General features: G+C 40.2%; 1 protein-coding gene across 4 annotated transcripts in view; it reads left to right on the top strand.

The window, feature by feature from the left end:
* Nucleotides 1–25,150, top strand: part of PIP5K1B (phosphatidylinositol-4-phosphate 5-kinase type 1 beta) — a 291,346-nt gene that overhangs the window by 188,546 nt on the left and 77,650 nt on the right. For all 4 annotated transcript variants that reach the window (XM_079790914.1, XM_079790913.1, XM_079790916.1 and 1 more), the window contains exons 8-12: nt 8,864–9,075; nt 11,162–11,245; nt 11,369–11,417; nt 15,077–15,161; nt 23,576–23,731. In XM_079790914.1, coding sequence (XP_079647040.1) covers nt 8,864–9,075; nt 11,162–11,245; nt 11,369–11,417; nt 15,077–15,161; nt 23,576–23,731 — 586 coding nt within the window. The remainder of the gene's footprint in view (nt 1–8,863; nt 9,076–11,161; nt 11,246–11,368; nt 11,418–15,076; nt 15,162–23,575; nt 23,732–25,150) is intronic.

Here is a 25,150-nt window from a genome sequence, read left to right as displayed (position 1 = left end):
AAAATTCAAAAATCACTACATTAGACACAGTGAAAAACACAATATTGCCATAACTAAGCTAAGGATTGAATATTTATTTCAGACTGCTTTACCAGCTAAAATTGTATGGCTTGTCACAGCCTGTTTTTTCTCTTCATTATATTAGCAAAGAACACTCTGAACTTTCTTGAGGAAATTGAGTTTTAAAAGCAGCATTCAGCATTAACTCGACTTCCCATGCAAGGAATTCTAGAGTCCTACTCCAAGAGGGCCTACTTTGGGAGGAATGACAGGTCCTTGGATTCATGTCTCCCTGAACCAATGTGTCCAGGGCTGTCTATTTGCATAAATTCTTGAGGATGCTATTTTGAGTTGTCTTCTATTGTTGAATTAACACATATGTTTTGCCAGTCACTCATTCTTGATTCAGGGACTGGACTGTAAGCCAATTGGAAAAATACTCAGGGCCCTTGATACATCCTCCTGTCAGCTCCACACTTGTTAACTTGTTAATTCTTTAGAGCTTCTATTGGAGAATGATCAGGTGAAATCAGTATAGAACAGAGCAAGTTTTCTGCTTTAACCACTTCAGCTAAGATCCCAAATTATTTTTATTTTTATCTGTATCATCTCTACCCCATCAGCAGAAGAGACAGTGGTAAGTTAACAGTAAATCAGTATACTAGTATAAATGCATTTTATTTAAGCATTTCAAAGCAGTGTATTCAATTTTATTTTTGAAAAGGTCAAATATATACAAAAGTGGACAGAATATTACCATGAACCCCCATGTGCACTGTATCCAGCTTCAACAATTTTCAACTCATGGCCAATCTTGTTTTATCCCACTGTCCTCCTTCCCATAGGATTTGAAGCAATCCCAGGTATCACATCATTTTACCCATATATTTTTTTAGTAAGAATTCCTAGAAAATAAGGATTCCTTTAAAAAATAACCACAATCTCATTATACCTTTACAAAATTACTAATTCTTACTAATTATCATATACATAGTCATTGTTCAAATTTCCAATTCTTTGAGAAATGACTTTTTTCCTTTGGATCAGGATTTAAATAGGGCCTACTTGTTAAGCCCCTCCTAATCCCCCAATAACTGATTTTTTCTTTGTGAGAGTATATGTTGAAGAAATTGGTTTGTTTATCCCATAGTCTGTATTTTGCTAATTACCTCCCCATGGTTTCTTTTAACATGGTCCTCTCTCCTGTTCTTCCTGTAGAATGGTTGTTGGAGCTAGATGATTGATCAAATTTAGGTTTGACGACTTTTATTTGGTCTTGTCTCTTCCCATCAGGAGGCACATAATGTCAGAATGCCTTTCTTTCTGTGATTTTAGATTCATTAATTCATTAGGGTTGTAAAATGGTGAAGTTTTCATTTTATCATCCATTAGCTAGAATGCTCAAATGATTTCTAAGCAAGAGAGTGCCTGGCACCTAGTAGGTACTCAATGCAATATTTATTGAATGAATTAGTTTCCTTAAGAACCGCTGTGACATGGAAAGTTACTGCATGCCTTTGACAGAAACCTTGCTTGCCTGCGATCCAATTAATAAAGCATCTCTTTCTGTCCTAGTATCACCATCCTTCTCCATCTTACACAAAGCATCACTTACAGATTACCTGAGTTGCATTGTCTTTGTCACTGAATATCTTTTGGTGCTGGGTACCAATTTTTAAATGTGGCTGTTTTTTGAAGTTCTTAAAGACTTATTTGATGATTATCTTTTCTCAGTTTTATGCCAACTTAACTGTGCATTCCTTACATATTGGAAAAGGCCAAGAAACAGAAAACCAAGGAGGCCCTGAGAAGTGTTTCAGAACAGAGCCTCCTTAGGGCCAGCACCAAGCACCCTCTAACCTCTTAGATGGTTAAAGGTCTTTGCAGTTGACCCAGCCTGTGACGCACACTCCTTGCAAAGGCTTCCTAAAAAGAAAGCGATGTTTTTACAGACTCTGAGCTCAGCCTCGTTTGTAGCAAAACAAGCTTGCCTTTTATCTTCCATTTAGTGTGCCTATAAAACAGTAAATCAAAAGAGCCTCTGTAAATCATAGCTTGATTTTTGCCCTTGACACAGTGTGTATAAATATTCTCTGGTATTGGGTAGGTTTAAAAACACTGTAGACAATTAGCTTTATTTTTCTAACAATATAGAGCACATAATCACAGTAATCACATCATCATGAAGCAGGAGATCAGATCCTCATATTTAAGACATAGATGCAGTGCTATACATTCTTGCTGCTGAATACTTTGGTATTCACTTGTTCACATGAAAAGCAACGTAACAGATACACGTTTCTGCTATGTTCTCAGTGCACAGCAAGGAGCACAAAGTAAAGCAACCTTTGGTGAGAGGAGCACTCTTGTGTGCATGATTGGAAAAATACAGTTACAACCTGAGGTCAAATTGTATTCCATAGAGGAGCATGATAATGTGCTTGGGTTTTCAGAGGGAAGACATGTTCCCAACATTTTGTTGAGATCATGAGTCTAATTTTCATAGAGTTAAGTGTTAAGATAGGCTTTGAAGACCCAGTAAAATTTTTAAATATAGTAACAATCTTCCAGAAGAAACAGCATGAGCAAAAACATCAGGGCTTCCATCTTCAGGGCACATTTAGGGGTAATTAAGGGATTCCAGTTTGACTCGCCTGCAAAATGACTCTAGGCAGGTATTAAATAAACAGAGTTGTCTGGAGCCATAGGAGAGAGGACCTTCAGTGTCAAGTTGAGGCATTGGCACCAAGCAGTGAGGAGAGAGTAAAAGCTTTGAGTAGGGGTGTGATGGGACCTGGTCAAGCCAGGGTGTCAGGAATGGATCAGAAAGGGGAAAATAGGGAGTTGAAATCATTAATGAAGAGGAACATTTTAATGATAGAAGCTGAAGGATTGGGCAATTTAATGAAAGGAAAAGGAGACGTGGAGTCAAATCCACATTAGAATGGTTTCAAATAAAAGAGAGAAGTGAAGAAAAAGAACTGCTTTGGGGAAAATAAGAGTGTAGGGTTGCAGCAAGACAGTGTACGGAAGTTTAGAAATGTCCAGAGGCCATCAGAAATATATAGGGCTGGGCCTGGCCAGTGTTGCTCAGTGGTTGAGTGTCGACCTATGAACCAGGAGGCTGTGGTTCTATTCCCAGTCAGAGCACATGCCCTGTTGAAGGCTCGATCCCCAGTGTGGGAGCGTGCAGGAAGCAGCTGATCAATGATTCTCTCTCATCGTTGATGTTTCTATCTCTCTCTCCATCTCCCTTCCTCTCTGAAATCAACAAATATATATTTTTAAAAAGAAATATATAGGACTAGAGCTTAGGAGTGAGTTCGTAATAAATATGACATTTTAGGAATTGTCTATAGAGATATGATAGTTGGAATATCCCTCTAAATAATCTCAAATCTATCCACTTCTCCATTGAACTTCCTGCTGCCCCCTCATTCAAGTGTCATATCCTCTCACCTGCACTATTGAAATAGTCCCCAGTCAAAAGCAGGAGCCTGATTTTTTTCCTCCCAGGCCTTATTCCAATATGTAACTCAGGCTTGTGTAATTTTGAGGATGGTATAGGTATCTGTTTTGCTTACCCCTAAGATCCAGCAACTTCCATGGTGCTGGGCACAGACAAAACACTCAATTTTTTTCCAACAAAAGAGTAAGTGAATATCAGTACTGAACAGCAGAGAAAGAAAAGAGTTGAAGAGAGAACTCTGGTGAACCTTCTTGAGGCCACAGAAGGAAAGAGTGGGAAAGACAAGTAGGCAAAGAACCAAGGAAAGCAAGACACAGCTGAGGTTGAGTGGAGATTCTAGGAGGAGTGTCAGCCATGGTTGATTCTGCAGGGGCAGGAGGAGCAGGACAAGAAGAACAGCTAACATTTATTGGGTGCTTTCTCTATGCCAGTGACTGTCCTAAGACTTGATGTTGATTCATTCAGTCTTCACACTAACTCTGTGAGATAGGTATCCCTGTTCTCTCTATTGCCCAGATGAGTACCGAGACCCAAAGAGGTTATATACTTTGCTCAAGGACAAAGTGGGGGAGATGAGTCAAACCCAGCCAACTAGCCCCAGAGCATGGAGTCTTCACCACCATGCGGCCATTCCAGCTCCTTCTAGCAGCAGGACAAGTAACAGTGCCAGCGTGAAGGGGTATGGCAGAGAAGGCAGAAAAGAAGGACCAGCTGCTCTTTATGACCTTCAGCCATGAAGAGAGGACAGCAGTGTCTATTATTCTGCATTAGAACATCTACATTAAGTCTCCGAATTTACAGAAACTGCATGAGACTAGAGCATTCCTGATGCATCACTGGCCCTGAGAGCTTGGAGAATATGCTTTTATTTCAGGAACAGATTTCTTTGATCACAGCTTCAGGGTATTATACCAGCTGCTTTGACATCATTAACTTTTCTTTTTACTACATTCCAGGGTTATTATTGACTTAAAAGAATCCTTGAGAGAGAGACAAAAATCTGGCTTTGACAATAAAAAGCATTATGGTATCCAGCTTGCTTTCAGCTTTGCATATGTCTATAAACCCTTTCTGCTTTCATATTTTTACAGCTGAGGAAATAGGGTCTTGCCCAGGCTAGATGGAAAAGCACCTGTATTTGCATTGCAACCTGTGTTTTGCATAACAAATGCACAGATAGGCAGACATTCTGGAAAAAAAACGTGTGTGCCTGAGTGACAGACTAGACTGATTGGTGGCTGTCACGTTGCAGAATGTTGCATACTCTCAAAGCTCACAATGTTGAGATTTTGGAAGATTTATGGATTCCTTTAATTAAAGAACTGGAAGGATATGAATAACAGAACTACTTCGTTCCTAATTGATGCAGATCTACAATGCTCATCCCTAAAATCTGTTCCCAGAATTTTTCATTACAGAAGTTTTAAAATCTGATTTAAAATATATGTACAGTTACCTTTTTCTTCTTTAACTTTTTTTTAGGGATGGTGACTTTGCCTCACCAAATTCTAACTATCATGTCCTTTCCATACAATGGGATTGGAATTGATCATTTTTAAGGTTTTTCACTCTGAAAGTAGGAGCCTGAAATCCTAAAGACAATTTGGCACTGTTCAAGGATGCTGACAATCCAATTTAAGAGTAGAGAGAAAATGAATCTCTTTTACAAATTTATTTGTTGCTTTTTCTTAATCTCTCAGGATCATATCAATTAATGCAGAAAAAGCATTTGACAAAATTCAACACCCTTTTTTTATAAAAACTCTCAGTAAAGTGGGAATAAAGGGATCATACCTTAACATAATAAAAGCCTTATTTGACAACCTATAGCCAACATCATACTCAATTGGCAAATACTAAAACCATTTCCCCTAAGAATGGGAACAAGACAGGGATGCCCACTTTCGCCCCTCCTGTTTGAAATAGTATTAGAAGTGCTAGCCATTGCAATCAGACAAGAAAAGAAATAAAGGTATCAAATTGGAAAAGAAGAAGTAAAACTCTCCTTATTTGCAGATGACATGATATTGTACCTACAAAACCCTAAAGACTCCATAAAAAAACTACTAGATTTAATAAATGAATTTGGCAACGTAGCAGCATACAAAATTAACACCCAGAAATCTTGGCATTTTTATACACCAATAATGAACTCACAGAAAGAGAAACGAAAAAATCCCATTTACCATTGCAACAAAAAAATTAAGGTACCTAGGAATAAACTTAACTAAGGAGGTAAAAGACCTGTACTCAGAAAACTATAGGACATTGAAAAAAGAGATAGAGGAAGATATAAACAAGTGGAAGCATATACCATGTTCATGGATTGGTAGAATCAACATCATTAAAATGTCCATACTACCCAAAGTAATCTATAGATTCAATGCAATCACCATTAAAATACCAACTGCATATTTCACAGACCTAGAACAAACTCTCCAAAAATTAATATGGAATTTAAAAAGGCTGCAGCAATCCTGAGAAAGAACAAAATAGGAGAAAATCACAATACCAGATATCAAGCTATATTACAAAGTCACTTGTTACCATTTACAGGGGAAGAAACCAAGACACAGGGAGGTGCTATGAACTGCCGAAGGTCACAGAGTCCATGCTCTTTATCCTGCATGTCCTTATCTCAAAACTGCCTGGTACTGGCACAAGAACAAATATATGGACCAATGCAACAGAACAGAGAAATCGACCCAAGCCATGATGCTCAATTAATATTTGACAAAGGAAGCAAGAGCATACAGCGGAGTCAAGACAGTCTCTTCAATAAATGGTGTTGGGAAAATTGGACAGATACATGCAAAAAAATTAAACTAGACCACCAAATTACACCATACACAAAAATAAACTCTTGAAGTTTATTTTTTAAAAATAAACCAGGATAAACATTCGGCCACTTAAAGCACTGGGATAGCATCAGTAGCTGAAATTGGACCACAGCCTAATTGTGTACCACTTATAAAATGCACATGTTCTCTTTGGCCTGTCCTTGGGCAGGAAAAGAGACTTCAAGTACAAACAAAGCAGTTCAGGTTGGACAATGCATTAAAAATATAAGAAAAATTATTTTCTAAAGAGACAAGCAGAATTTATGTGTGGATAGCTTGCAGAAGAAAATGAAATAAGTGTGATGGTATCAGGAGTGCCTTTTGATCTGTACCACTCCACTGTACGCTCCCAGGCCTGTTAGGAACTTGCCACATAGTCACTAGTTCTGATTAGCATTTGCTTTTGAAGCCATTTCACCACTTTGAGGGAATCCTTATCAAGCGGTAGTTTGGGCTGTCAGGGCATAAGGCTATGGTTTTTGCCCATTAAAATGGAGACTGTTCCCTTAGGTCACGAGGCCATCATTTTATAGCCTCTTCACCAAATTGCTGGGTTGTCAGCTGACCTTTTCCCGTTGAATATCCAAGTTATACTATTGGGTACCCACCAACCCAAAGCTTTTAAAGGAATCAGGATTCACCAAAAGGGTATTGGTAAGCCGCTAGAAATAGTCATGTCTTTGTTGGATTTTTAGGAGTTTTTTTATTTCAGAAATATAACTCCAGGGGTGTTTATTTCAACCGAATATCTATAATCTCTCACACTAGCGTGAGCAATGAGTCACCATGACCTATAATTATGATGATAATAGCTAGCACTTAATTAGCTCTTTCTTTGTGCCAGGAATTTTTCTAGGCACTTGACCTGCATTGCCATATTTAATCTTCACAAGCACCCCATGCAGTAGGTAATAGCATTGTCACCATTTACTGGGGAAGAAACCGAGACACAGGGAGGTGCTATGACCTGCCGAAGGTCACAGAGTCCATGCTCTTTATCCTGCATGTCCTTATCCAACAGTGTAAGAAGGGACCACTAGCACTGATAATGTGATATGAAAATTGGCATCTGCAGGTGGTGATCCCTGTGCAGGTCTATGGAGCTCTTGAGTGGACACAGTCCCCAAGCTGTCCATTCAGTATGGCTAATAAAAGGCCTAAGATCCCTTTGCACTTGTTTCTGTCTGAAGTAAGCATCCAGTCTCTGTTTGTGTTTTCTTGTAAGAACCTGGGTTCTTGGCAACCCTGATGCAGAGCTGGCCTGTCTTCTTCCTTGGCTCTGTGCGACTCTGTGGAGGGGTGAGGCACTCAAACCAATCAGGGGGTCTGATGCCAGAGTGTTGAGTCTATGGGGAAAGCTGTTCCTTCCATCCTTTCTTCTCCTTCCAATTTGGAGCACTCCTCCTCAGGTTAGGGAAGCTGGGTCCACATTATTATCAGGCCACTCTCTTGACTCTTGGGTTAGAACGTTTCACGGCCTCAACCTCGTAAGTTTAAGATTCTCCTCTCAGCTCTTGCCTGCCTCCTTTCTGAAAGTTCCCAACTTAGCATCCAAGAGATGAAGGGTGAGCCCTAGGGAGTAGTTGATACTCCTTTGCAGCCCACTTTCCATTTTCCTCACTGACAGCGAAGATGTATGGCCCAGAGACAACCCATGTTTCCGAGGCCACATGTGCTTTGTTTACAGAGCCTGCTCTCAAAGGGTCCATGAAGTGGCAGCCACAGGTATGCAAATGCTCAGGCCTGACCCCTCTTTATAGTGTCATAAATGGCTGATCAAAAAGCAGTTGGGCTGAGGGAAAATGAGAAGCTAGGAAATTCTAGGATATTCAACCGCTGGGTAAACAAGTGCCTATAGACATCACTATCTCTCTGGCTGCATCCAACTACTTTTAATTCCTTCTCTTCCCCACTGTTTGCCAAGTGGATAATTAAGCAGTAAGTCATGTTCTCTGTTGAGATCATGATTTTTAAAAAGACTTGCTACGGAACCAAATGGCAACTTTGAAAGGAAATCTTTGAAAAGACCAATGAACTCCCGCAAGATTAAGATGTTGAGAGCAAAATCCAGACAAAAATATTCCAGCTGAGTCTTCATGCTGAGGAGGGTACAAGTTGTAGAGACCATTGGTTTTTGGTTTCAGTCCAGCCAATGCCACTTACGAGCTGTGTGGCATTGAACAAATTACTTTATCTCTGTGTCTTCTATTTTTTCACGTGTGAAATAGAGTTGTGAGGATTGAACCCAAGTAAACCACTTAGTACCTGGCACAGGGAAAGTGTTCAATAAATACCATTAGAGTAACGTACGTGGAACATTAGGAAAAGATGTGCATACTTTAGGTTTGCATAGAAATACTATCTTTGAGCCATTATGATAATCCTTACAGCACATGACCTAATAATTTTTATTTAGATTTTTCCTCTATCAGCCACCCTCCTGGGAGGGATGCAGGAGCTGTGTGTCTGTATAGCTAGAGCTCGCTGGTTCTGTGTAGATGAGACTTGCAGGCCATTGGAGTTGACCGGACTCCTGGTTCTTTTTCTTATCCAGGTGCTGGAAAGCTTCAAGATCATGGACTATAGCCTTTTGCTGGGAATCCACATCTTAGACCATTGCCTCAAAGAGAAAGAAGAGGACACGGCACAAAACGCGCCTGATGCGAAGCGGCCTGGGATGCAGAAGGTTCTCTACTCCACAGCAATGGAATCCATCCAGGGTCCAGGGAAATCTGGGGACGGGATCATCGCAGAGAACCCGGACACGTAAGTGCAGCCACCCGCCCACAAGCCCTCTTGGTTGGGGCCGCCCACATCGTTGAGTGATGAAATGCAATCATGTTACCTTCATGGTGGCTCTTTGGGAATAGATTCCTACTTGATGCTAAAATGAACTAAGCCAGGTTTCAGTTCTTTTTTTGTTTGTTGGTTTGTTTCCAATGAAGATACTTAAGTGTGGGTAGGGTGAAGGGAAGCAGCAATAGCTAGTCAGGGCTTAAAGACTAGTACCACTCCAAGGCACAGGGACAATGGGAGGAGCCCCATGGTCCCTGAAGAATGGGTGCCAAAGTGAACTGTGGTTGTGGGACACAGCCATTGCTGGAACCCTGGGCTGAAATATGGAGGGAACAGAGAAGAAATATCTGGGTGTCTCTCCTCTCAAACTCTGCTCCTTTTTTAAATTAATTTTTACATTCAGTTTTATTATGTACTAGAGGCCCAGTGCACGAATGCGTGCACAGGTCGGGTCCTGCTGGCCCAACTCGATTGGGAAGATCAGGCCGGGCTGACTGGGGTAAGGGGCCATGGATGGTTGGTGGGCTGGCCTTGCCCCCAATCAGGGTAGGGGGGGCAGTCAGGGGCGAAGCCGGCGGGGGGGAGGGGCTGTGGGCGGTTGGCCAGCCATGCCCCCTGGTCAAACTCCCAGTTGAACTCCCGGCCGAGGGGACAATTTGTATATTAGCCTTTTATTATATAGGACTAGTTTCAGGTGTACAGCATAGTGGTTAGACAGTCATATACTTTACAAACTGTTCCCCTTGATATTTCCAGGACCCGCCTAAGCCAGGCTTCATTTCTATTCTTCTGTGGATGACTGGATGGGTAGCCATGCTTTGAGTTATCGTTCTTTCACCCACTTGGTTTCCCCCCACTCCGCAATGGCTCTATTTTTTAATGATGGCTGAAAATGTTTTTACCCCCATTTACTACATATTCCAAACACCCATCATACTTTGAATTTAAATAAACATGTATTTAAGCAAATACATGATTGGAATTATGTCCCCAATTAAGAGCTTCTGATCTGCCTAAGAGGATTCTGTTGTTCTAGACCTCTCCCCTGGCAGATGTGGTCCGTCACCACTGCCAGATGTGATAGTAACTTTGGGATTAGTTAGCTTATTGTATAAAGTGAATACCGACTAACAGAAACACTTACTACCAAAGAAAATTATTGAAATGGCTGACTGTATCACATGCGTGTACCAGCTGAGCAAGGAGACTGAAAGAAAGAAATCATTTTCCTTGGCTGTAAGTGGCTTCCTTCTCGGATTCTTCAACAATGACTAAACCACAAGCATATTTCACTTTCATAAAGGAAGTTCATACATATTAAACTGTAAAAAAATCCTTGCTTGCAAATCCATCTAAATGTCAAACAATCAATTAAACAAGTTACTTATTTTCTATCAGTATAGTGAAATATTACAGTCATTAAAATATATATTACTTGCCCAGCTGGTGTGGCTCTGTGGTTAAAGGTCATCCCATGTACCAAGAGGTCACCAGCTCAATTCCCGGCCAGGGCACATGCCCGGGTTGCAGGCTCAATCCTCTGTAGGGGATGTGCAGGAGGCAGCCAATTGATGTTTCTCATTGATGTTTCTATCTCTCTCTCCTCCCTTCCTCTTCCTCTAAAACAAATAAAAGCATATTTTTAATATATTTTTATTGATTTCAGAGAGGTTATCTTTGCATCCTGGGAATGGATTCCTTATACATTTTTTTCTTTGTGCTTTTCTATATTTTATTTTGAAATCTCATAGTGAACATATAAAAGTGTTGCATTTTCAAAAAGCAGTATTTTAAAATACTTTAAAATTCTTGCTCATGGCTTTAAAATAGGAATACTTTTAAAATTGTCCTCTTTCTACCCAGTTCTCCAGAGCTGACAGCTTAGGTGTCACTCTGATCTGTGGGAACGACATCATGCTGGATTCCAAGGAAAACTTTAACTGAGACCAGAATTCTCAAAGAGTGTCCATTTTTATTTACAGCCTACTTATTAGAAATGACTTTTAACTTCCTATTCTTACATTACAAAATATTTTCTCTTTTGCTCTATCAACAGAATGGGAGGGATTCCAGCTAAAAGCCATAGGGGAGAAAAACTGCTTTTATTTATGGGCATTATTGACATTCTGCAATCATATAGGTAAGAAATTGGGGGGAGTCTTTTATAATTTTAAAAAAGTAAATCAACAAAAGATTCTGAAAATTCACCAAGTGAGAGGGATTTTTACATTCTCATTTTCTTTTTCTGCCCGTTTACACTTAGGCTAATGAAGAAGTTAGAACATTCCTGGAAAGCTCTTGTTTATGATGGGGTAAGTGGCTATCGTGTTCCTTATTAAACTGTATATTCCTCTGATTTCTCGGAGACTTCAGAGTATGTCTGGAAAGCTGTGTCACTAGACTTGGAGAGGAAACAAGGGTCTTTACAAACACAGAATCAGGCTCAGCTTGTTCAAATCTAAGACCGAAGACAACATAACTTGGAACAGCTATTCAAATAGAGGCCATCCAGTCTGGTAGCTATATAAAGGCCAGGAAAACAAAATGATCTTGTTTCTGTGTGAAATCTGAAGAAATTAGGAGTAAATGGAGACTTCTCATAGGGACTGGGAAGACCAGTAGGACAGTTGAAAGTTTTCACAAGACCAAGCTACAGAGAGTTTTGAACCTGACCTTAATGGTAGGCAGCCCTGGATTTGAACCCTGCATTCACCACTTGACTAGCCATGTGATCCAAACACATTGCTTGTTATTTGGCCTCTCTTAGTCTGATTTCTTAGCTCTACCAGGGCAAAGTCATAGTACCTTGTACCTGCCTCATAGGACAAATGTGAGGATTTAATAAATAATGTACCTAACACATAATAAGGGCATGGGAAGTAAAGGCTTTTCCATTGTTATGAATTTATACATGACTAAAGCTCACTGAGAAGAGAATGTCTTTTGGACCCAGAATTGGTAGAACAAGAATATAGTTATCAAGAAGCAGCCTCTCTGCGCCTCTCTCTCTCTCTCTCTCTCTCTCTCTCTCTCTCTCTCTCTCTCTCTCTCTCTCTCTCTCTCTCCCTCTCCCCCCACCTCTCCCTCCCTCTCCCTCCCTCCCTTCTTCTCTCCCTCTTTCCCCTCCCTCCCTCCCTATTCCCTGCCACCCCCTACCCCTGCGCACAGGGTGTTCCTATCTGATGTTAGACTTGAACTTCCTGCCACTAACAGAACATGCACTGGTCTCAGCCTCCCTCAGTTAATAACTTGAAGTGACAATTCCAAAGAATACATGGGTCCCAGATTTGCTCACAAAATTTTAAAAGATGTTAGCAGATGCTTTCCTTTGAAGAGGGATAAATTATAGATGCTGTTCTTCTCCTAGCACACGTACTTTCTTTGTTCTGAGGAAGACTGGTAATAACCTTTCAGCGGGAAATCTGCATTTTGTCCACAGGCTGTGGAATGACGTCAGTGGGAACGCACTTGTAAACAACAGGTTCACAAGTCTGTTTCTAAGAATTAAAGTGAGGCTTATTATTCAGATAAAAGATTCCTTCTTTAAGTTTTTCCCTTTCAGCTCAGAAAAGTAGAGACTCCATAATGCCTTGAGCATGGAAGGGAGAGAGAGAACACGCCCTCTCACACCCCCTTCTGTTTTCCATGACAACGTTAATTCCTGTTACCAGATGAGATTGCTGATCGGAATGGCCTGGTCCTCTCTTGGTCAGATGCTTCTAAGAGACCCCTACCTTTGTCTAGTTAAAACGCATCTTCTTTGTGTGTGTGTGTGTGTGTGTGTGTGTGTGTGTGTGTGTATGTGTGTTGATTTTTTTTAAGACACTCTCTGTGTTTACATGTTTGTGAAATTATAAGCAATAATTAAGATTTATGTCTGTTAACAAACGTGCCTCTTATTTAAACAACTAGAGGCCTGATGCATGAAATTCGTGCAAGAGTAGGCCTTCCTTCCCCCGGCTGCTGGCACTGGCTTCCCTCTGGCACCCGGGACCTGGGCTTCCCTCCGGCCGCCAGCAGGCACCCGGAAACTGGGCTTCCCTCGCAGCCCCGGCTTCATCCAGAAGGTTGTCCGGAAGGATGTCTGATCTAATTAGCATATTACACTTTTATTATTATAGACTAGAGGCCCAGTGCATGATTGAATCATGCACGTGTAGGGTCCCCTACACGCTTTCGCTTTTCACGGTGGAGCTGGGTGCCTGTCCGCTGGTGCACCAGACCTTTCAGAAGCCTCCGGCTCGGCGGAGGCTTCTGAAAGGCCTGGTGCCGGAGCAGACAGGCACCCAGCTCCCCCACTTTTGATGGTCCGTGGCCGCTGAGGGGGGCTACCCTGCTGTTGAGAGGTGCAGGGGGTGGGACTCCTGCCCACTGCACCTCTCAACGGCCGCTGAGGGGGGCTGCCGCGGTCACCTGGCTACCCTGCCGTTGAGAGGCACAGCTGGGTGTCCGCGGCAGGCCCCCTCAGCAGCCACGGATCTGGCCGTTGAGAGGCACAGGGGGCGGGAGTCCCGCCTCCTGCGCCTCTCAACAGCAGGGTAGCCCCCCTCAGTGGCAGTGGATCCGTGCCTCTCAATGGCTGGATAGGCCACCCCGAGTCCCGCCCCCCAGCCTCCTGCCGCCCAATCATGGGCGTAGCGGAGTGATGGTAATTTACATGTTACTCTATTATTAGATAGGATGTTTCTTCATACCAAAGAGAACCACAGTCCAACTTCTCTTGGAAGGCAAGGCTGAGTCTTAATCATCTTGCTCCCTAAGATGTTTCTCAGTTACTGTACTTGTGGGGAATATGTGTCCACTTCAGACAGGAGCTGCCAGGATACTGGGGGGAGAGCATGTCCAACCAGTGGGATGCTTCCCACCACATTGACAGCATCACCGATAGTCTACAGGGCCGTTATCACTTGGCTAAAGAGGGCTGTTCTATTCAATGTCCTTCATAACATGCTGGTCACAGAATTGCCTCATGCCTCATATTAATACCCTTCATCTGTTCTACAGATGAAGAAACAGATACACTGAGACACTCTTTTCCCATGGTCACAAAAGCTTGTGAAGTTAGGACTCACACCAGCACCAGGTCTCCGGACCTTTGGTCCAAGGTGTGTTTTCTCTTCCAGATGCACTGCAGACATTTGGTTGAATCTAAACACATTTTTAGAAGTTTTCTTAGCAGAATACACAATCCTGGAATCAAAATGGAGCATTAAATAAGCAAATATACTATTTCTAGAATATATTTCTTGGATAGTAAATAGATGATTACTGAATGAACATACAGAATTAACTTCCTTCATCAATCTCCTTTCCTGGATTTGGAATAAAATGCCCCTTCCATCCTAAAGACTCCTACCAAGCATGAGAGAATTGAGTCAACAATTTAATGCAATTCAATTCTACCTAATTAGTAGATAATTCAGTGCTACGCGAGTTGTCAGTCAGCCTTGTCTCCAGGCATCTTCCCAGTGTCAATGCACCTTATTACTGGGAGATGAAACCAGCACACTTTTTTTTTTTTTTGGCCTAGATATCACTCTTACATTAGGGTTGTTTTGCTTGTTTACCTCCCCAGTTTTTGTTCTGACTAAGTGTTCCCCTTCTTCCAGATGACTTGAGGCACTGGCTACCTGTCTGCAGAAAAGAATTTAAAAGTCCCTCAGGGCACACAATGGAATAAGGATAGTTTGGGTTTATAAAGCAGAGCCTTTTTGCTGTCTCCCACCTGCCCCTCTTAATACTTTATTTCATCATGAGTATCTGGAATCTTTGCTCAGATTGAGTCTTGTGCCTCCTCCCGCAGCCCAACTCCTGGGCCCCACAGGACCCAGGCACTGCTCTTTCTGGCTCTCCGCACCCACACCTGCTGGTTAAGGGCCTTGGCCCACAGAGAGCCAGTGCATAGATCTTTCTTCGAGCTTGAAATGAACTGTCTGAGAGGTAAACTGTGCTACCTGATTTGTCTTTTCAGGACACTGTTTCCGTTCACAGACCAAGCTTTTATGCAGACAGATTTCTAAAGTTTATGAATTCCCGAGTTTTCAAGAAAATTCAAGGTAAGATTCTTAATGAATTTTTTTTTTTTTACTTTTAGCACTTACATGCTGACTTCAGTATGTGTATCTTTGCAAGGTTTTTATTGGAAGAGTTAATTTACTTTCCAGAAGCAGTAATCAATAATTATATTAAGTGTCGCAGTCAGGTATTTATTGATGTCATAATCATTAAAGTCCTATTTTGTAATGGAAAAGCTTGGAAATTGCCTAAATGTTTAACCCTATAATATGTTGGTTAACTAAATATATTATGATATAATCAAGTAATAGAATAATATGCAACAAATAAAAATGGTATATTAAAGGTACACTTAGTCCTTATAGATTTATGCCCACCTAAATGTACAACAAAATTCTAATGGAATATATAAAAATGTTAACAGTGACTATTCTCATAAAATATTCTTCAGGATAGTCAAAAAACAATTTCAATAAATTTAAAGATTGAAATTATACAAAGAAGCTTTTTAAATCTATTTTAATTATAGTTAACATATAATAGATTAATTTCAAGTCTACAACATTGGGATTCACCATTTTTATATCTTATGAAGTGATTACCATAAGTCTAGTAACCATCTGACACAGTTATTATTTTTTAAATTAAATTTATTGGGATGACATTGATTAAATATTATAATATTACTAGAGGCCCGGTGCACAAAATTCGTGTACGGGGAGTGGTCCCCTCAGCCCAGCCTGTACCCTCTCCAATCCGGAACCTCTCGGGGGATGTCCAACTGCTGATTTAGGCCCAATCAATCCTGGACTGCTGGCTCCTAATCGCTCACCTGCCTGCCTTCCTGGTCACCCCTAACTGCCACCCCCCCTGCAAGCCTGGTCGCCCCTAATCATCCCCCCTGCCAGCCTGGTTGCCTCTTACTGCCTCCTCTGCTGTCCTGCTCGCCCCCAACTACCCCCCTCTGCCAACCTGATCACCCCTAACTGCCCCCCCACCTGCCGGCTTGGTCACCCCCAACTGCCCACCTGCCGGCCTGTTCTCCCCACGCAGCCTGCTTGTTCAGTCATTTGGTTGTCCCTCACCCCCCTGCCAGCCTGGTCGCAGGCAGCCATCTTGTGAGGGTGTGATGGTCAATTTGCGTATTATGATTTTTATTTTATTTATTTTTTTTAGGATATATTTCAAGGAGGAGGATTAGGGGGTTAAAATGCACATAACTGCAGAGATAGATTATATCACTGTAGACTTCCAAAGCAGTCTGAACCCTTCTAGCCCTTAGCCAGAATTATTCTTTGTAAATTATGCTATGCTGATAAGTAAAAAATGTTATCTGATTGTTTTATTTTGTGTTTCTTAAGTACTGATGAAGTTCACTCTTTAGTCATGTTTATTAGCCATTTGTCTTTCCCTTGAGAATTGAGCTTTGTGATATTTGCTCATTTATATGAGATGTTTATTTTTTCAAATAATTTATATGAATTTTACATATTAAAGATATCAATACTTTTTTAACTTTTTTTAGTCTTAAGAAAAACTTTTGTCTCACACTTGACTATCTCAGTAGAATCTTAAAATTGGTCTTAAATTGAGACCAATTAAATTTTCTAAGGTTTTTGTTTTGTTTGCTTGTTTGCCTAAGAGGAACTGTAAGATAGTACTTATTCAGCCTGCAGGCCTGTTTGACTACCAACTAGTGGTCACATCTTCAAGGAAGATTTTCCACCTTCCTTTACCCTTTGCCAAGGCTGGAAAAACATGACTTTCCCATGCCCTGGTAGGTTTATGGACCATGTGGCCCCTGGTGTCCCAGCTTTAATGAGTTTCCTCCATCTTGGGAGGTTTGTTTCTTAGTAGTATATAAGTAGCATCTCCAAGTCCATGAAATATGGCATGTGTTATAAATCTTCCCAGTTTGTGTAGTTTATCATGTTTTAATGTAACAAGTATTCTACTTCTCAAGTAGTCAAATCTATTGACTTTTTTTCCATTTTGATTTTTAGTCTGTTTTTATAACATCTTTACGGAGATATAATTCACATACCATGAAATTGACCCTTTTAAAGTGTACAAGTCTGCAATCCTTAGTATATTCACAAAGTCGTGCAACCATCACCATTGTTTATTTTTAGAACATTTTCATTACCCCCAAAAAGAAATCTCATAGCTATTATTAGTTACTCTCCATCCCCTCTTCTTCCCAGCCCTTGGCAACTACTAGTTTATTTTCTGTCTTTCTGGATTTGCTTGTTCTGAATATTTTATATAAATGGAAGCATATAGCATGTGGCCTTTGTGTTTGGCTGTTTTTACTTAGCATAATGTTTTCAAGGCTTAGTCATCTTGTGCTTTATTCTTTTTTATTGCTGAATAATATTCCATTTTATGGCTATACTACATTTTGTTTATCCATTCATTAGAGGATGGATATTTGCATTGTTCCTATTTTGGCTGTTATAAATAATGCAGTTATGAACATTCATGTACAAGTGTAGGAATCCCTTTCCACGTCCCGCATGGTCCAGGGTTCCGGTTCAGGGTTCGAGTTCTGGAGAAGGGCCGCACACAAATGAAAGGAGACTTGAAGAAATTCAACTTGGCGAAATGGGGGGCCAGGCGGTAGTCCAACTCTAGTGGGAGAATTACTCCCTGCTCTGGCCCTGCCATCCCTTTTATTGAGGCTTTGGGGAAAACATCTTAGCCAGGATAAATAGAAATTTACATGGGAAAAACAAAGGTGGAGGCTGCTTCAGCTAACAATGTCTCAACTAAAGGGTGAGTGGTTAGAGCAATTAAGGTTGTTGACCAGCCTTCCTGGCTTTCTGTCAACATCTCTCTTTTAGTGAAACTGATTTGTTTCCGACATTCAAGTTTTTGTGTGGACATACGTTTTCATTTCCCTTGGATATATGTCTAGGAGTAGAACTGCTATATCAGATGGTAACTCCATTTAACATTTTGAGGAACTGCCAAACTCTTTTCCAAGGCAGCTACCTCATTTTGCAGTCCCATCAGCAATATATGAGGGATCCAGTTTACCTACATCTTCCCAATGTATGTTATTGTCTGTCTTTTATTTTAGACATCCTAGTGGATATAAAGTGGTATCTCAATGTGGTTTTGATTTGCAATTCTTTAATGACTACTGATGTTGAACATCTTATATGCCTATTGACCATTTATATTTTCCTTGGAGAAATGTCTATTCAAATCCTTTATCCATTTCTTTTCTCAGTAAATGGTTTTTACTATTATCTATATATGTAAAATCCTAATATGCAATGTGCCCCCTTGGGAGTTCGACCGACTGGAAGTTTGATTGCTCACTATGACATGTGCTGACCACCAGGGGGCGGTGTGGAACAAAGGGAGGTCCCAGCTGACAGCCAGGGAAGGGAGGCCCCGGCCAACAGCCACTAGGGACCCTACCCGTGCACAAATTTCACACACTGGGCCTCTAGTAGTGATGAATAATAGAACCCCAATCTAAGGGACAGTCTCATCCGTGCTCTGAATGCTTTGAATTAAGGTTTACAGAGTTTATTCCAACAAACCTCTTGTCTAACAGGTGAATAGTTGTCAAAGTTCTAAGACATTTCTGTCCTTGTGGCTTTCTCCATGTTTCATGTTTTGTGGAAGTTATTATTTTTCCATATTTTAAAAACTGAGAAGCCACCTAAAATAATGTAGAAACAAATAGACCACACAAATAACATAGTGCCCACAAAAGGCCGAATTGAAAGGACCTAGAAAAAACATCTTTGCCCATTTTTAGTTATTTGGCTTTTTGTTGATTGTAAGAGTTCTTTATATGTAGCAAGTTTCTGTTATCAGATATATGACTTACAAATGTTGATTTAATCTTTAGTATGTGGTATGAGATAGGTTCAACTTCATTCTTTTGCATGTGAACATTCAGTTGTACCAGCACCATTTGTTGAAAAGCACCTATTACATTTCCCCCATTGAATTATCTTTGTTACCTTATTGAAAATCAGTTGTCCACAAATGTGAGGACTTATTTTTGGATTCTCAAGTCTCGTTGATCTCTATGCCTACATATCCTTATACCAATACCATACTGTCTTGATTACTTCAATGTTGTAAGTTTTGAAATCAGAAGTCTGAGTCCTTCAAAAGCTTGAGTTCTTCCTCAAAACTGTTTCGGCTATTCTGGGTCCCTTGGATTTCTGTATGAGTTTTAGAAACAGCTTGTCAATATCTGCAAAAAAAGGGCAGCTGGTATTTTGATAAGGATTTTGTGTTGAATCTGTACATCAATTGAGGTGTACTGCCACCTTAACAATATTAAGGCTCCTTGAAGATGGATGTCTTTCTTTCTATTTAAGACTATTTATTTCTTTCAATAATGTTTTATAGTTTTCAGAGTACAAGTCTTGCAGGTTGTGTAATTTATTCTTAAGTATTTTTAATGTTGTTATAATGGAATTATTTTCTTAATCTTTCTTTACAGTCATTCTTATGTTTACTCCCACACGCAGTCACTCACCAATACCTAGTCTCTCTCTGAAACATTGAGGGTTCATCCCTTTCTTTCTTTCACAATGTCTCTAACACAACCACTTTCTTTTTTGTCTGTGTGGTTTTGGTTTTTGAAGGGTTTTTGCATACAGTTATGGCCCCCACATTGGTCTCTTGCCTCCAGTCCTGTCCCCATTTAATCTAGTCTCCTCAACACGGCAGCCAGAGGGATCAATTAAAATATAAATGTTCTCTCGCTAATTACTAGTACCTGTTAAACCCTTCCATGGTTTGAAGAGGAGTTGAGGTGTTTTTTTAATGTCCATGTATTCTCTGGTACATAAAATCCTTAATTTGGCTTCTGAGTCCCTTTGTGACGTGACCTTTCTTTCCCTCCCCTGTGACCTCTGTCACCTCATCCCATGCTGTACCCTATCCTCTAGGCTCCTGAAGCTCTGAGCTCCTGTCAGTTCCCCAGATGTGCCAGGCTGACTCCCACGTCTCTTCACGTGCTCATCCCTTTGTCTGCAGCTCTCTCTCCATCCTTATCCTGGTCTTCCTTCAGGTCTCAGTTTAGATGGTGCTTCTGCCGTGGAACTTACCATACTCAGCTATAAAAGCTGTTTTTCTGTTTCCCCACTAGACTATAAATTCCTTAAAAGTGTGACTGTGTCTGGTGCTCTCATATATACATATATATTCCCAGCACCTGGCACATTTCCTGACACACTGTAGGCACTCAATCATTATTTGATTGATAATCAGACAAATGAATGGACTTTTTATCTACTTCCAGCATTTCAAGCAGTAGTAATTTAATTAGTAAGACTGACAAGTGAAAGTACAACTTCAAGATGTTTTATCAACTGTGATTAATTTAAAGCCTTTAATGCCTAAAGGCATACTTTGTAGGTGAAAACTCCGCTGTCCTAACACCTGAAAACAGTACCTGGTTTTCAAGTTTCTTTTTTTCAAATCAGTTTGTTTAACCTTCTTTTTTTTTTTAAATTGATTTGAGAGAGAGAGATAGAGAGGAAGGGAGGGAGGGAGGGAAAGAAAGAGGGAGAAACATCAATTTTTAAAAAATATTTTTATTGATTTCAGAGAGAAATGGAGAGGGAGATAGAAACATCAATAATGAGAGAGAATCATTGAGTGGCTGCCTCCTGCACACCCCTACTGGGGATTGAGTCTGCAACCTGGGCATGTGCCCTGGACCAGAATCAAATCCGGGACCCTTCAGTCCACAGTCTGACGCTCTTTCCACTGAACCAAACTGGCTGGGGCAGAAACATCAATTTTTTGTTCCACTTATTTAAGCATTCATTGGTTGATTCTTGTGAGTCCTGACCCGAGATAGAACCCGCAACCTTGGCAATTGGGAAGATGCTCTAACCAGTTGAGCTACCCAGTGTCTGTTTAACCTTCTTAAATCCATTAATCTCATCCAGACTTGAGTCATGCTGCCAATGTAATAATGTCTGCAAATTCCTATAAATTCTTCTGGAAATTTTAGTCCCCATAATGTTGAAACCTCACTGAAATTCTCTACTCAGATATTATGTCTAACTGTACTAAAACTTAGTTTCCTGAAAGGACTAAATAGACATTAATTTGTAGAAATAAACTATCCTAAGATTTTAGGACAATAATACATTCACTCAACCAACATTTGAGCACCTATTACGTACCTGGTACTATGCTAAGCATTAGTAATATAGAAAGTCTGTTTTGAGTCAGGGATTGGACCATGTTACAGATTTATAATATAGCAAAGCAATGGTGAATAGTGTTTTTGCATACACTACTATAGGTACACAGAGAAAATTAAAACCAGTTCTTCCAAAAGATCTTCCCAGAGACAATAATTTTTAAACAAAGTCCTGAAAATATAGGCCAATGTTCATTAGGAAAAGAGGCAAGAAGGGCATCTCGAGGAGAAGGAACAGCATATACAAAGGCCCAGGAGTAGGTTCAGGGAATGGCAGATAGGTGAGCTGGAAAGCAGTAGGTGTAGAGGCTGCTGAGTGGCAGGATGTAGGGCTAGAAATGGACATGGGATACCTATCCCCAGATAGTGTTTTAGCCAAAGACAAATCCAGTAGTTTCTGTGGCACAAAAGAAAGTAACCAGCTAACCCAAACCATCTGCCTATTGTTTTATTAAACGTTTTTTTATAAATTAGTAGACACAGTATTAAAGCAAAAGCCAGTGTATGGGACATTACTTCAGACCTGTAAAGCAAATGTGACCACTGTTTGATAGAATGAGGAGGGTAAGGAAAATGTGATCTATTTGGGCCACTTATTTACCATGAAAATCAATTTTGATCCGTTTTTAAAATCTCCTCCTCTCAAGGGAAAACAAACTCTAGTTTTATCTCCACCCGCCCCCCCTTTACTTTAACTATAAAATAGAATGCTAAGAAAGCGAGGAAATGAACCCCCAATTAGATAACTCGAGAAAAAAATGAAAGACACCTGGGGTTTCATGATTTCTAGCTCGGTGACCTTAAGTAGGCCATGTTTCTGTTCTCAGTTTCTGGACCTATCAAAGGGCCCGTCTCGCTCAGACGACCATGTGGATAATTTGAGAATGTGAATGTTGGCTTCCAAACTCTAAAGCCCTCTACAAAAGTTATTTATGATGGTGATTATACTATAATGGTGATAAGACTCCTCATGGGACACATAAACTGTCCCTTCGCTTTCAGTGGAGAGATTGCCCTCTATGCTTCCCTCATCTGTGTGTCCCAAAGTCCTTCTCCAGTTAAGTTCTTGCAAGCTGCCTATGGGAAGGCCCCCGATAAGCAGTGCAATCTACTCTCTGAAATTCCCAAGGCCAAACACGATTACTATAATGCATCTGCTGTCAAGTTACCCCTATAAGCAAACCTCAAGGAGGAGAGATACTGCCAAAATCAAGTTCAAGGGACAGCAAAACATAAATAAGCCTCAACTTCCCTCTCCCCCACCCTCCTAGGAAATTCTATAACATGGAAAGCCACGAAGAATTATTGCAGCAAAGAGTGAATGTAACCCTGGCCAGGGTGGCTCAGTGGTTGAGGGTTAAACAATGCACCAAAAGGTTGCCGGTTCGATTCCTGGTCAGGGTACATGCGTGGGTTGCAGGCTTGATCCCCAGTAGGAGGAGATCGATGTTTCTCTCTCTCCCCATTCTCCCTTCCTCTCTATTTAAAATCAATAAAAACGCCCTTTTTAAAAAAGAGTGACTATAAATGGGGATCGTCCAGCTGCAGCTGAAGCAGCGCCACCTGATGTATCAGAAATAAAGTCATAGCCTTTGTGAGCATGGTTGATGGGGAAGTACATTTGCCTTGGTTCATGTTCCCAAGACACTCCTGAAATTGTAGAATACTGTTATACAAACATCAGGAGTGAATTATACATCTGACATAACCATGACCTAAAAAAGACCCAAAGGGCAGGAAATTTTAGTGGAAAGTTGCTGCAAGAAAAAAGCAACCGGAAGTAACTTGGCTAAATTGGGCAACATGAGTATAAGATTAATATTGGCATGGCTAAGAATTCCCAGTCCCAAGTTAATAAAACTAGGGTCATGAGAATTCTCCTTAGCTTACCATCTGCGTTTACCCACCCACCCAGCCTCCTCCCAGCAGTAAAAAAAACATTGCTTGGAGGAGGAAAAATAACTAGTTAGCAACAAAACATTTAAATTTCATCTCAAATAAGACTTTTATTTCAAAATCTGGGGAGACTTTCAACTCGAATTTATTCCAGGATATTCTGATTTAGGTTAAGTCATTTTGAACAAATAAAATTGCCAAAACACAATTTCACTTCGCTTTCTTCATGTATATAAACCAAAGTTTCTTGCATGCTACTCAAATAATTACTAAAATGTTAATAATAAACAAAATATTAATAAATAAAATATTAATGTGGCTTTAAAGTAAGTATCTTCATTTGTCTCTCCTTTTTCCTTTGTCTAGCTTTGAAGGCCTCACCTTCTAAAAAACGGTGCAATTCCATCGCCGCCCTGAAGGCGACCTCACAGGAGATTGTGTCCTCAATTAGCCAAGAATGGAAAGATGAGAAGCGGGATTTGCTGACAGAAGGGCAAAGTTTCAGCAGCCTTGATGAAGAAGGTAAAGATATGTAACTTTAAAGCAGAAGAAAGAAAACATTCTTGTGATTTTATTTATACATGGAAACTCACAGTAGGAAGCTTACAGAATACCTGCTCTAAAAAACAAAGCCCATAATCTTAAAGGGTATTTACAGTATGATACAGTTAACATAAAATGTTTAAAACACATAAACAATTTAACATATGATATATGGTATAAATAAATTAAAAGTCAGTAAAATATTCAAAAAGAAGATCTATAATCCCACTACCTAAAGGTAACACATCTGAACATTTTGGTGTTTTTACTACTAGACCTTGTTCTATGTGTGGATATATATTTTTTCCAAACACATATACACATTAAATACATATAAGCACATACTTACACATACAATCACAGTGTAACAAGTTATCAATTTATTTAGGTCCTCTTTAATGAATTGGATCAGTTTTATAATTTTCTCTTTGTATGTCACATATACCTAACTTTTGTTAGATTTAGCCCTAAATTCAGCAACTTTAGTATACAATTAAACATTGGCATGGTTAGGAATTCCCAGTCCCAAGTTAATAAAACTAGGGTCATGAGAATTCTCCTTAGTTTACCAATCCATCTATACCCCATTCAAATCCCAAATCCCAAACATCACACTCACGTGGTAGTGCCTATTAGGATCAGCTTCCATTCACACACACTTCCTGAAAATACATAATTTTGAGTCTATTGTGCCTATAACGGAATGCCAGAAACACCTTCCAGTCATATTGTTTTTATTATTGTCTGTTTTAGTTTAATTTGGGAGAATGATTAAAAAGAATCCACAGAAAAGCCTGGTGACACCAGTTAACAGTACTCTATTGCATATGTGAAGGTTGCTAAGAGAGTAGATCTTAAAAGTTCTCACCACAAGAAGAAAAATGTTGTCACTATGGGTCATGGGTTGTAGCTATGGATGTTAACTAAACTTCTTGTGTTAATCATTTTGCAGTATGCACATATATCAAATCATTATGTTGTACACCTAAAGCTAGTGCAATGTTATATGTCAATTCTATCTCAATAAAAATTAAAAAATGAAATACCTACCTAAGTAAAAAAAAAAAAAAATCCGTGAGCCCAACCACAGAACTTTAACCCTTTGCACTCGCTTGCTTTTTTCTCGATTCCTGCTACCGATGCTAACCGTGTCGAGTCACACTCGACATCCGAGTGCAAAAGGTTAAGAATAGGACTGGTCCGCCCATTATACTCGCTCTCTGGGCACTCCCAGGTCTCCTTTTAGAGGAGCTCTGCTCTGGGTGACCGTCCTTTATTTAAAGGACTGTCTCTGACAGGCTGGCCAGTAATGGATGTACAGTTGTGTAAACTTTAGGATAAGATGATTTAAAATGATCTCACTTATATGTGGAATCTAATGAACAAAATAAGCTGTTG

The sequence above is a fragment of the Cnephaeus nilssonii genome (assembly GCF_951640355.1).
Source record: "Cnephaeus nilssonii genome assembly, chromosome: 14".
NCBI classification, from domain to species: domain Eukaryota; kingdom Metazoa; phylum Chordata; class Mammalia; order Chiroptera; family Vespertilionidae; genus Cnephaeus; species Cnephaeus nilssonii.
This window is presented reverse-complemented; position numbering and strand designations above follow the sequence as displayed.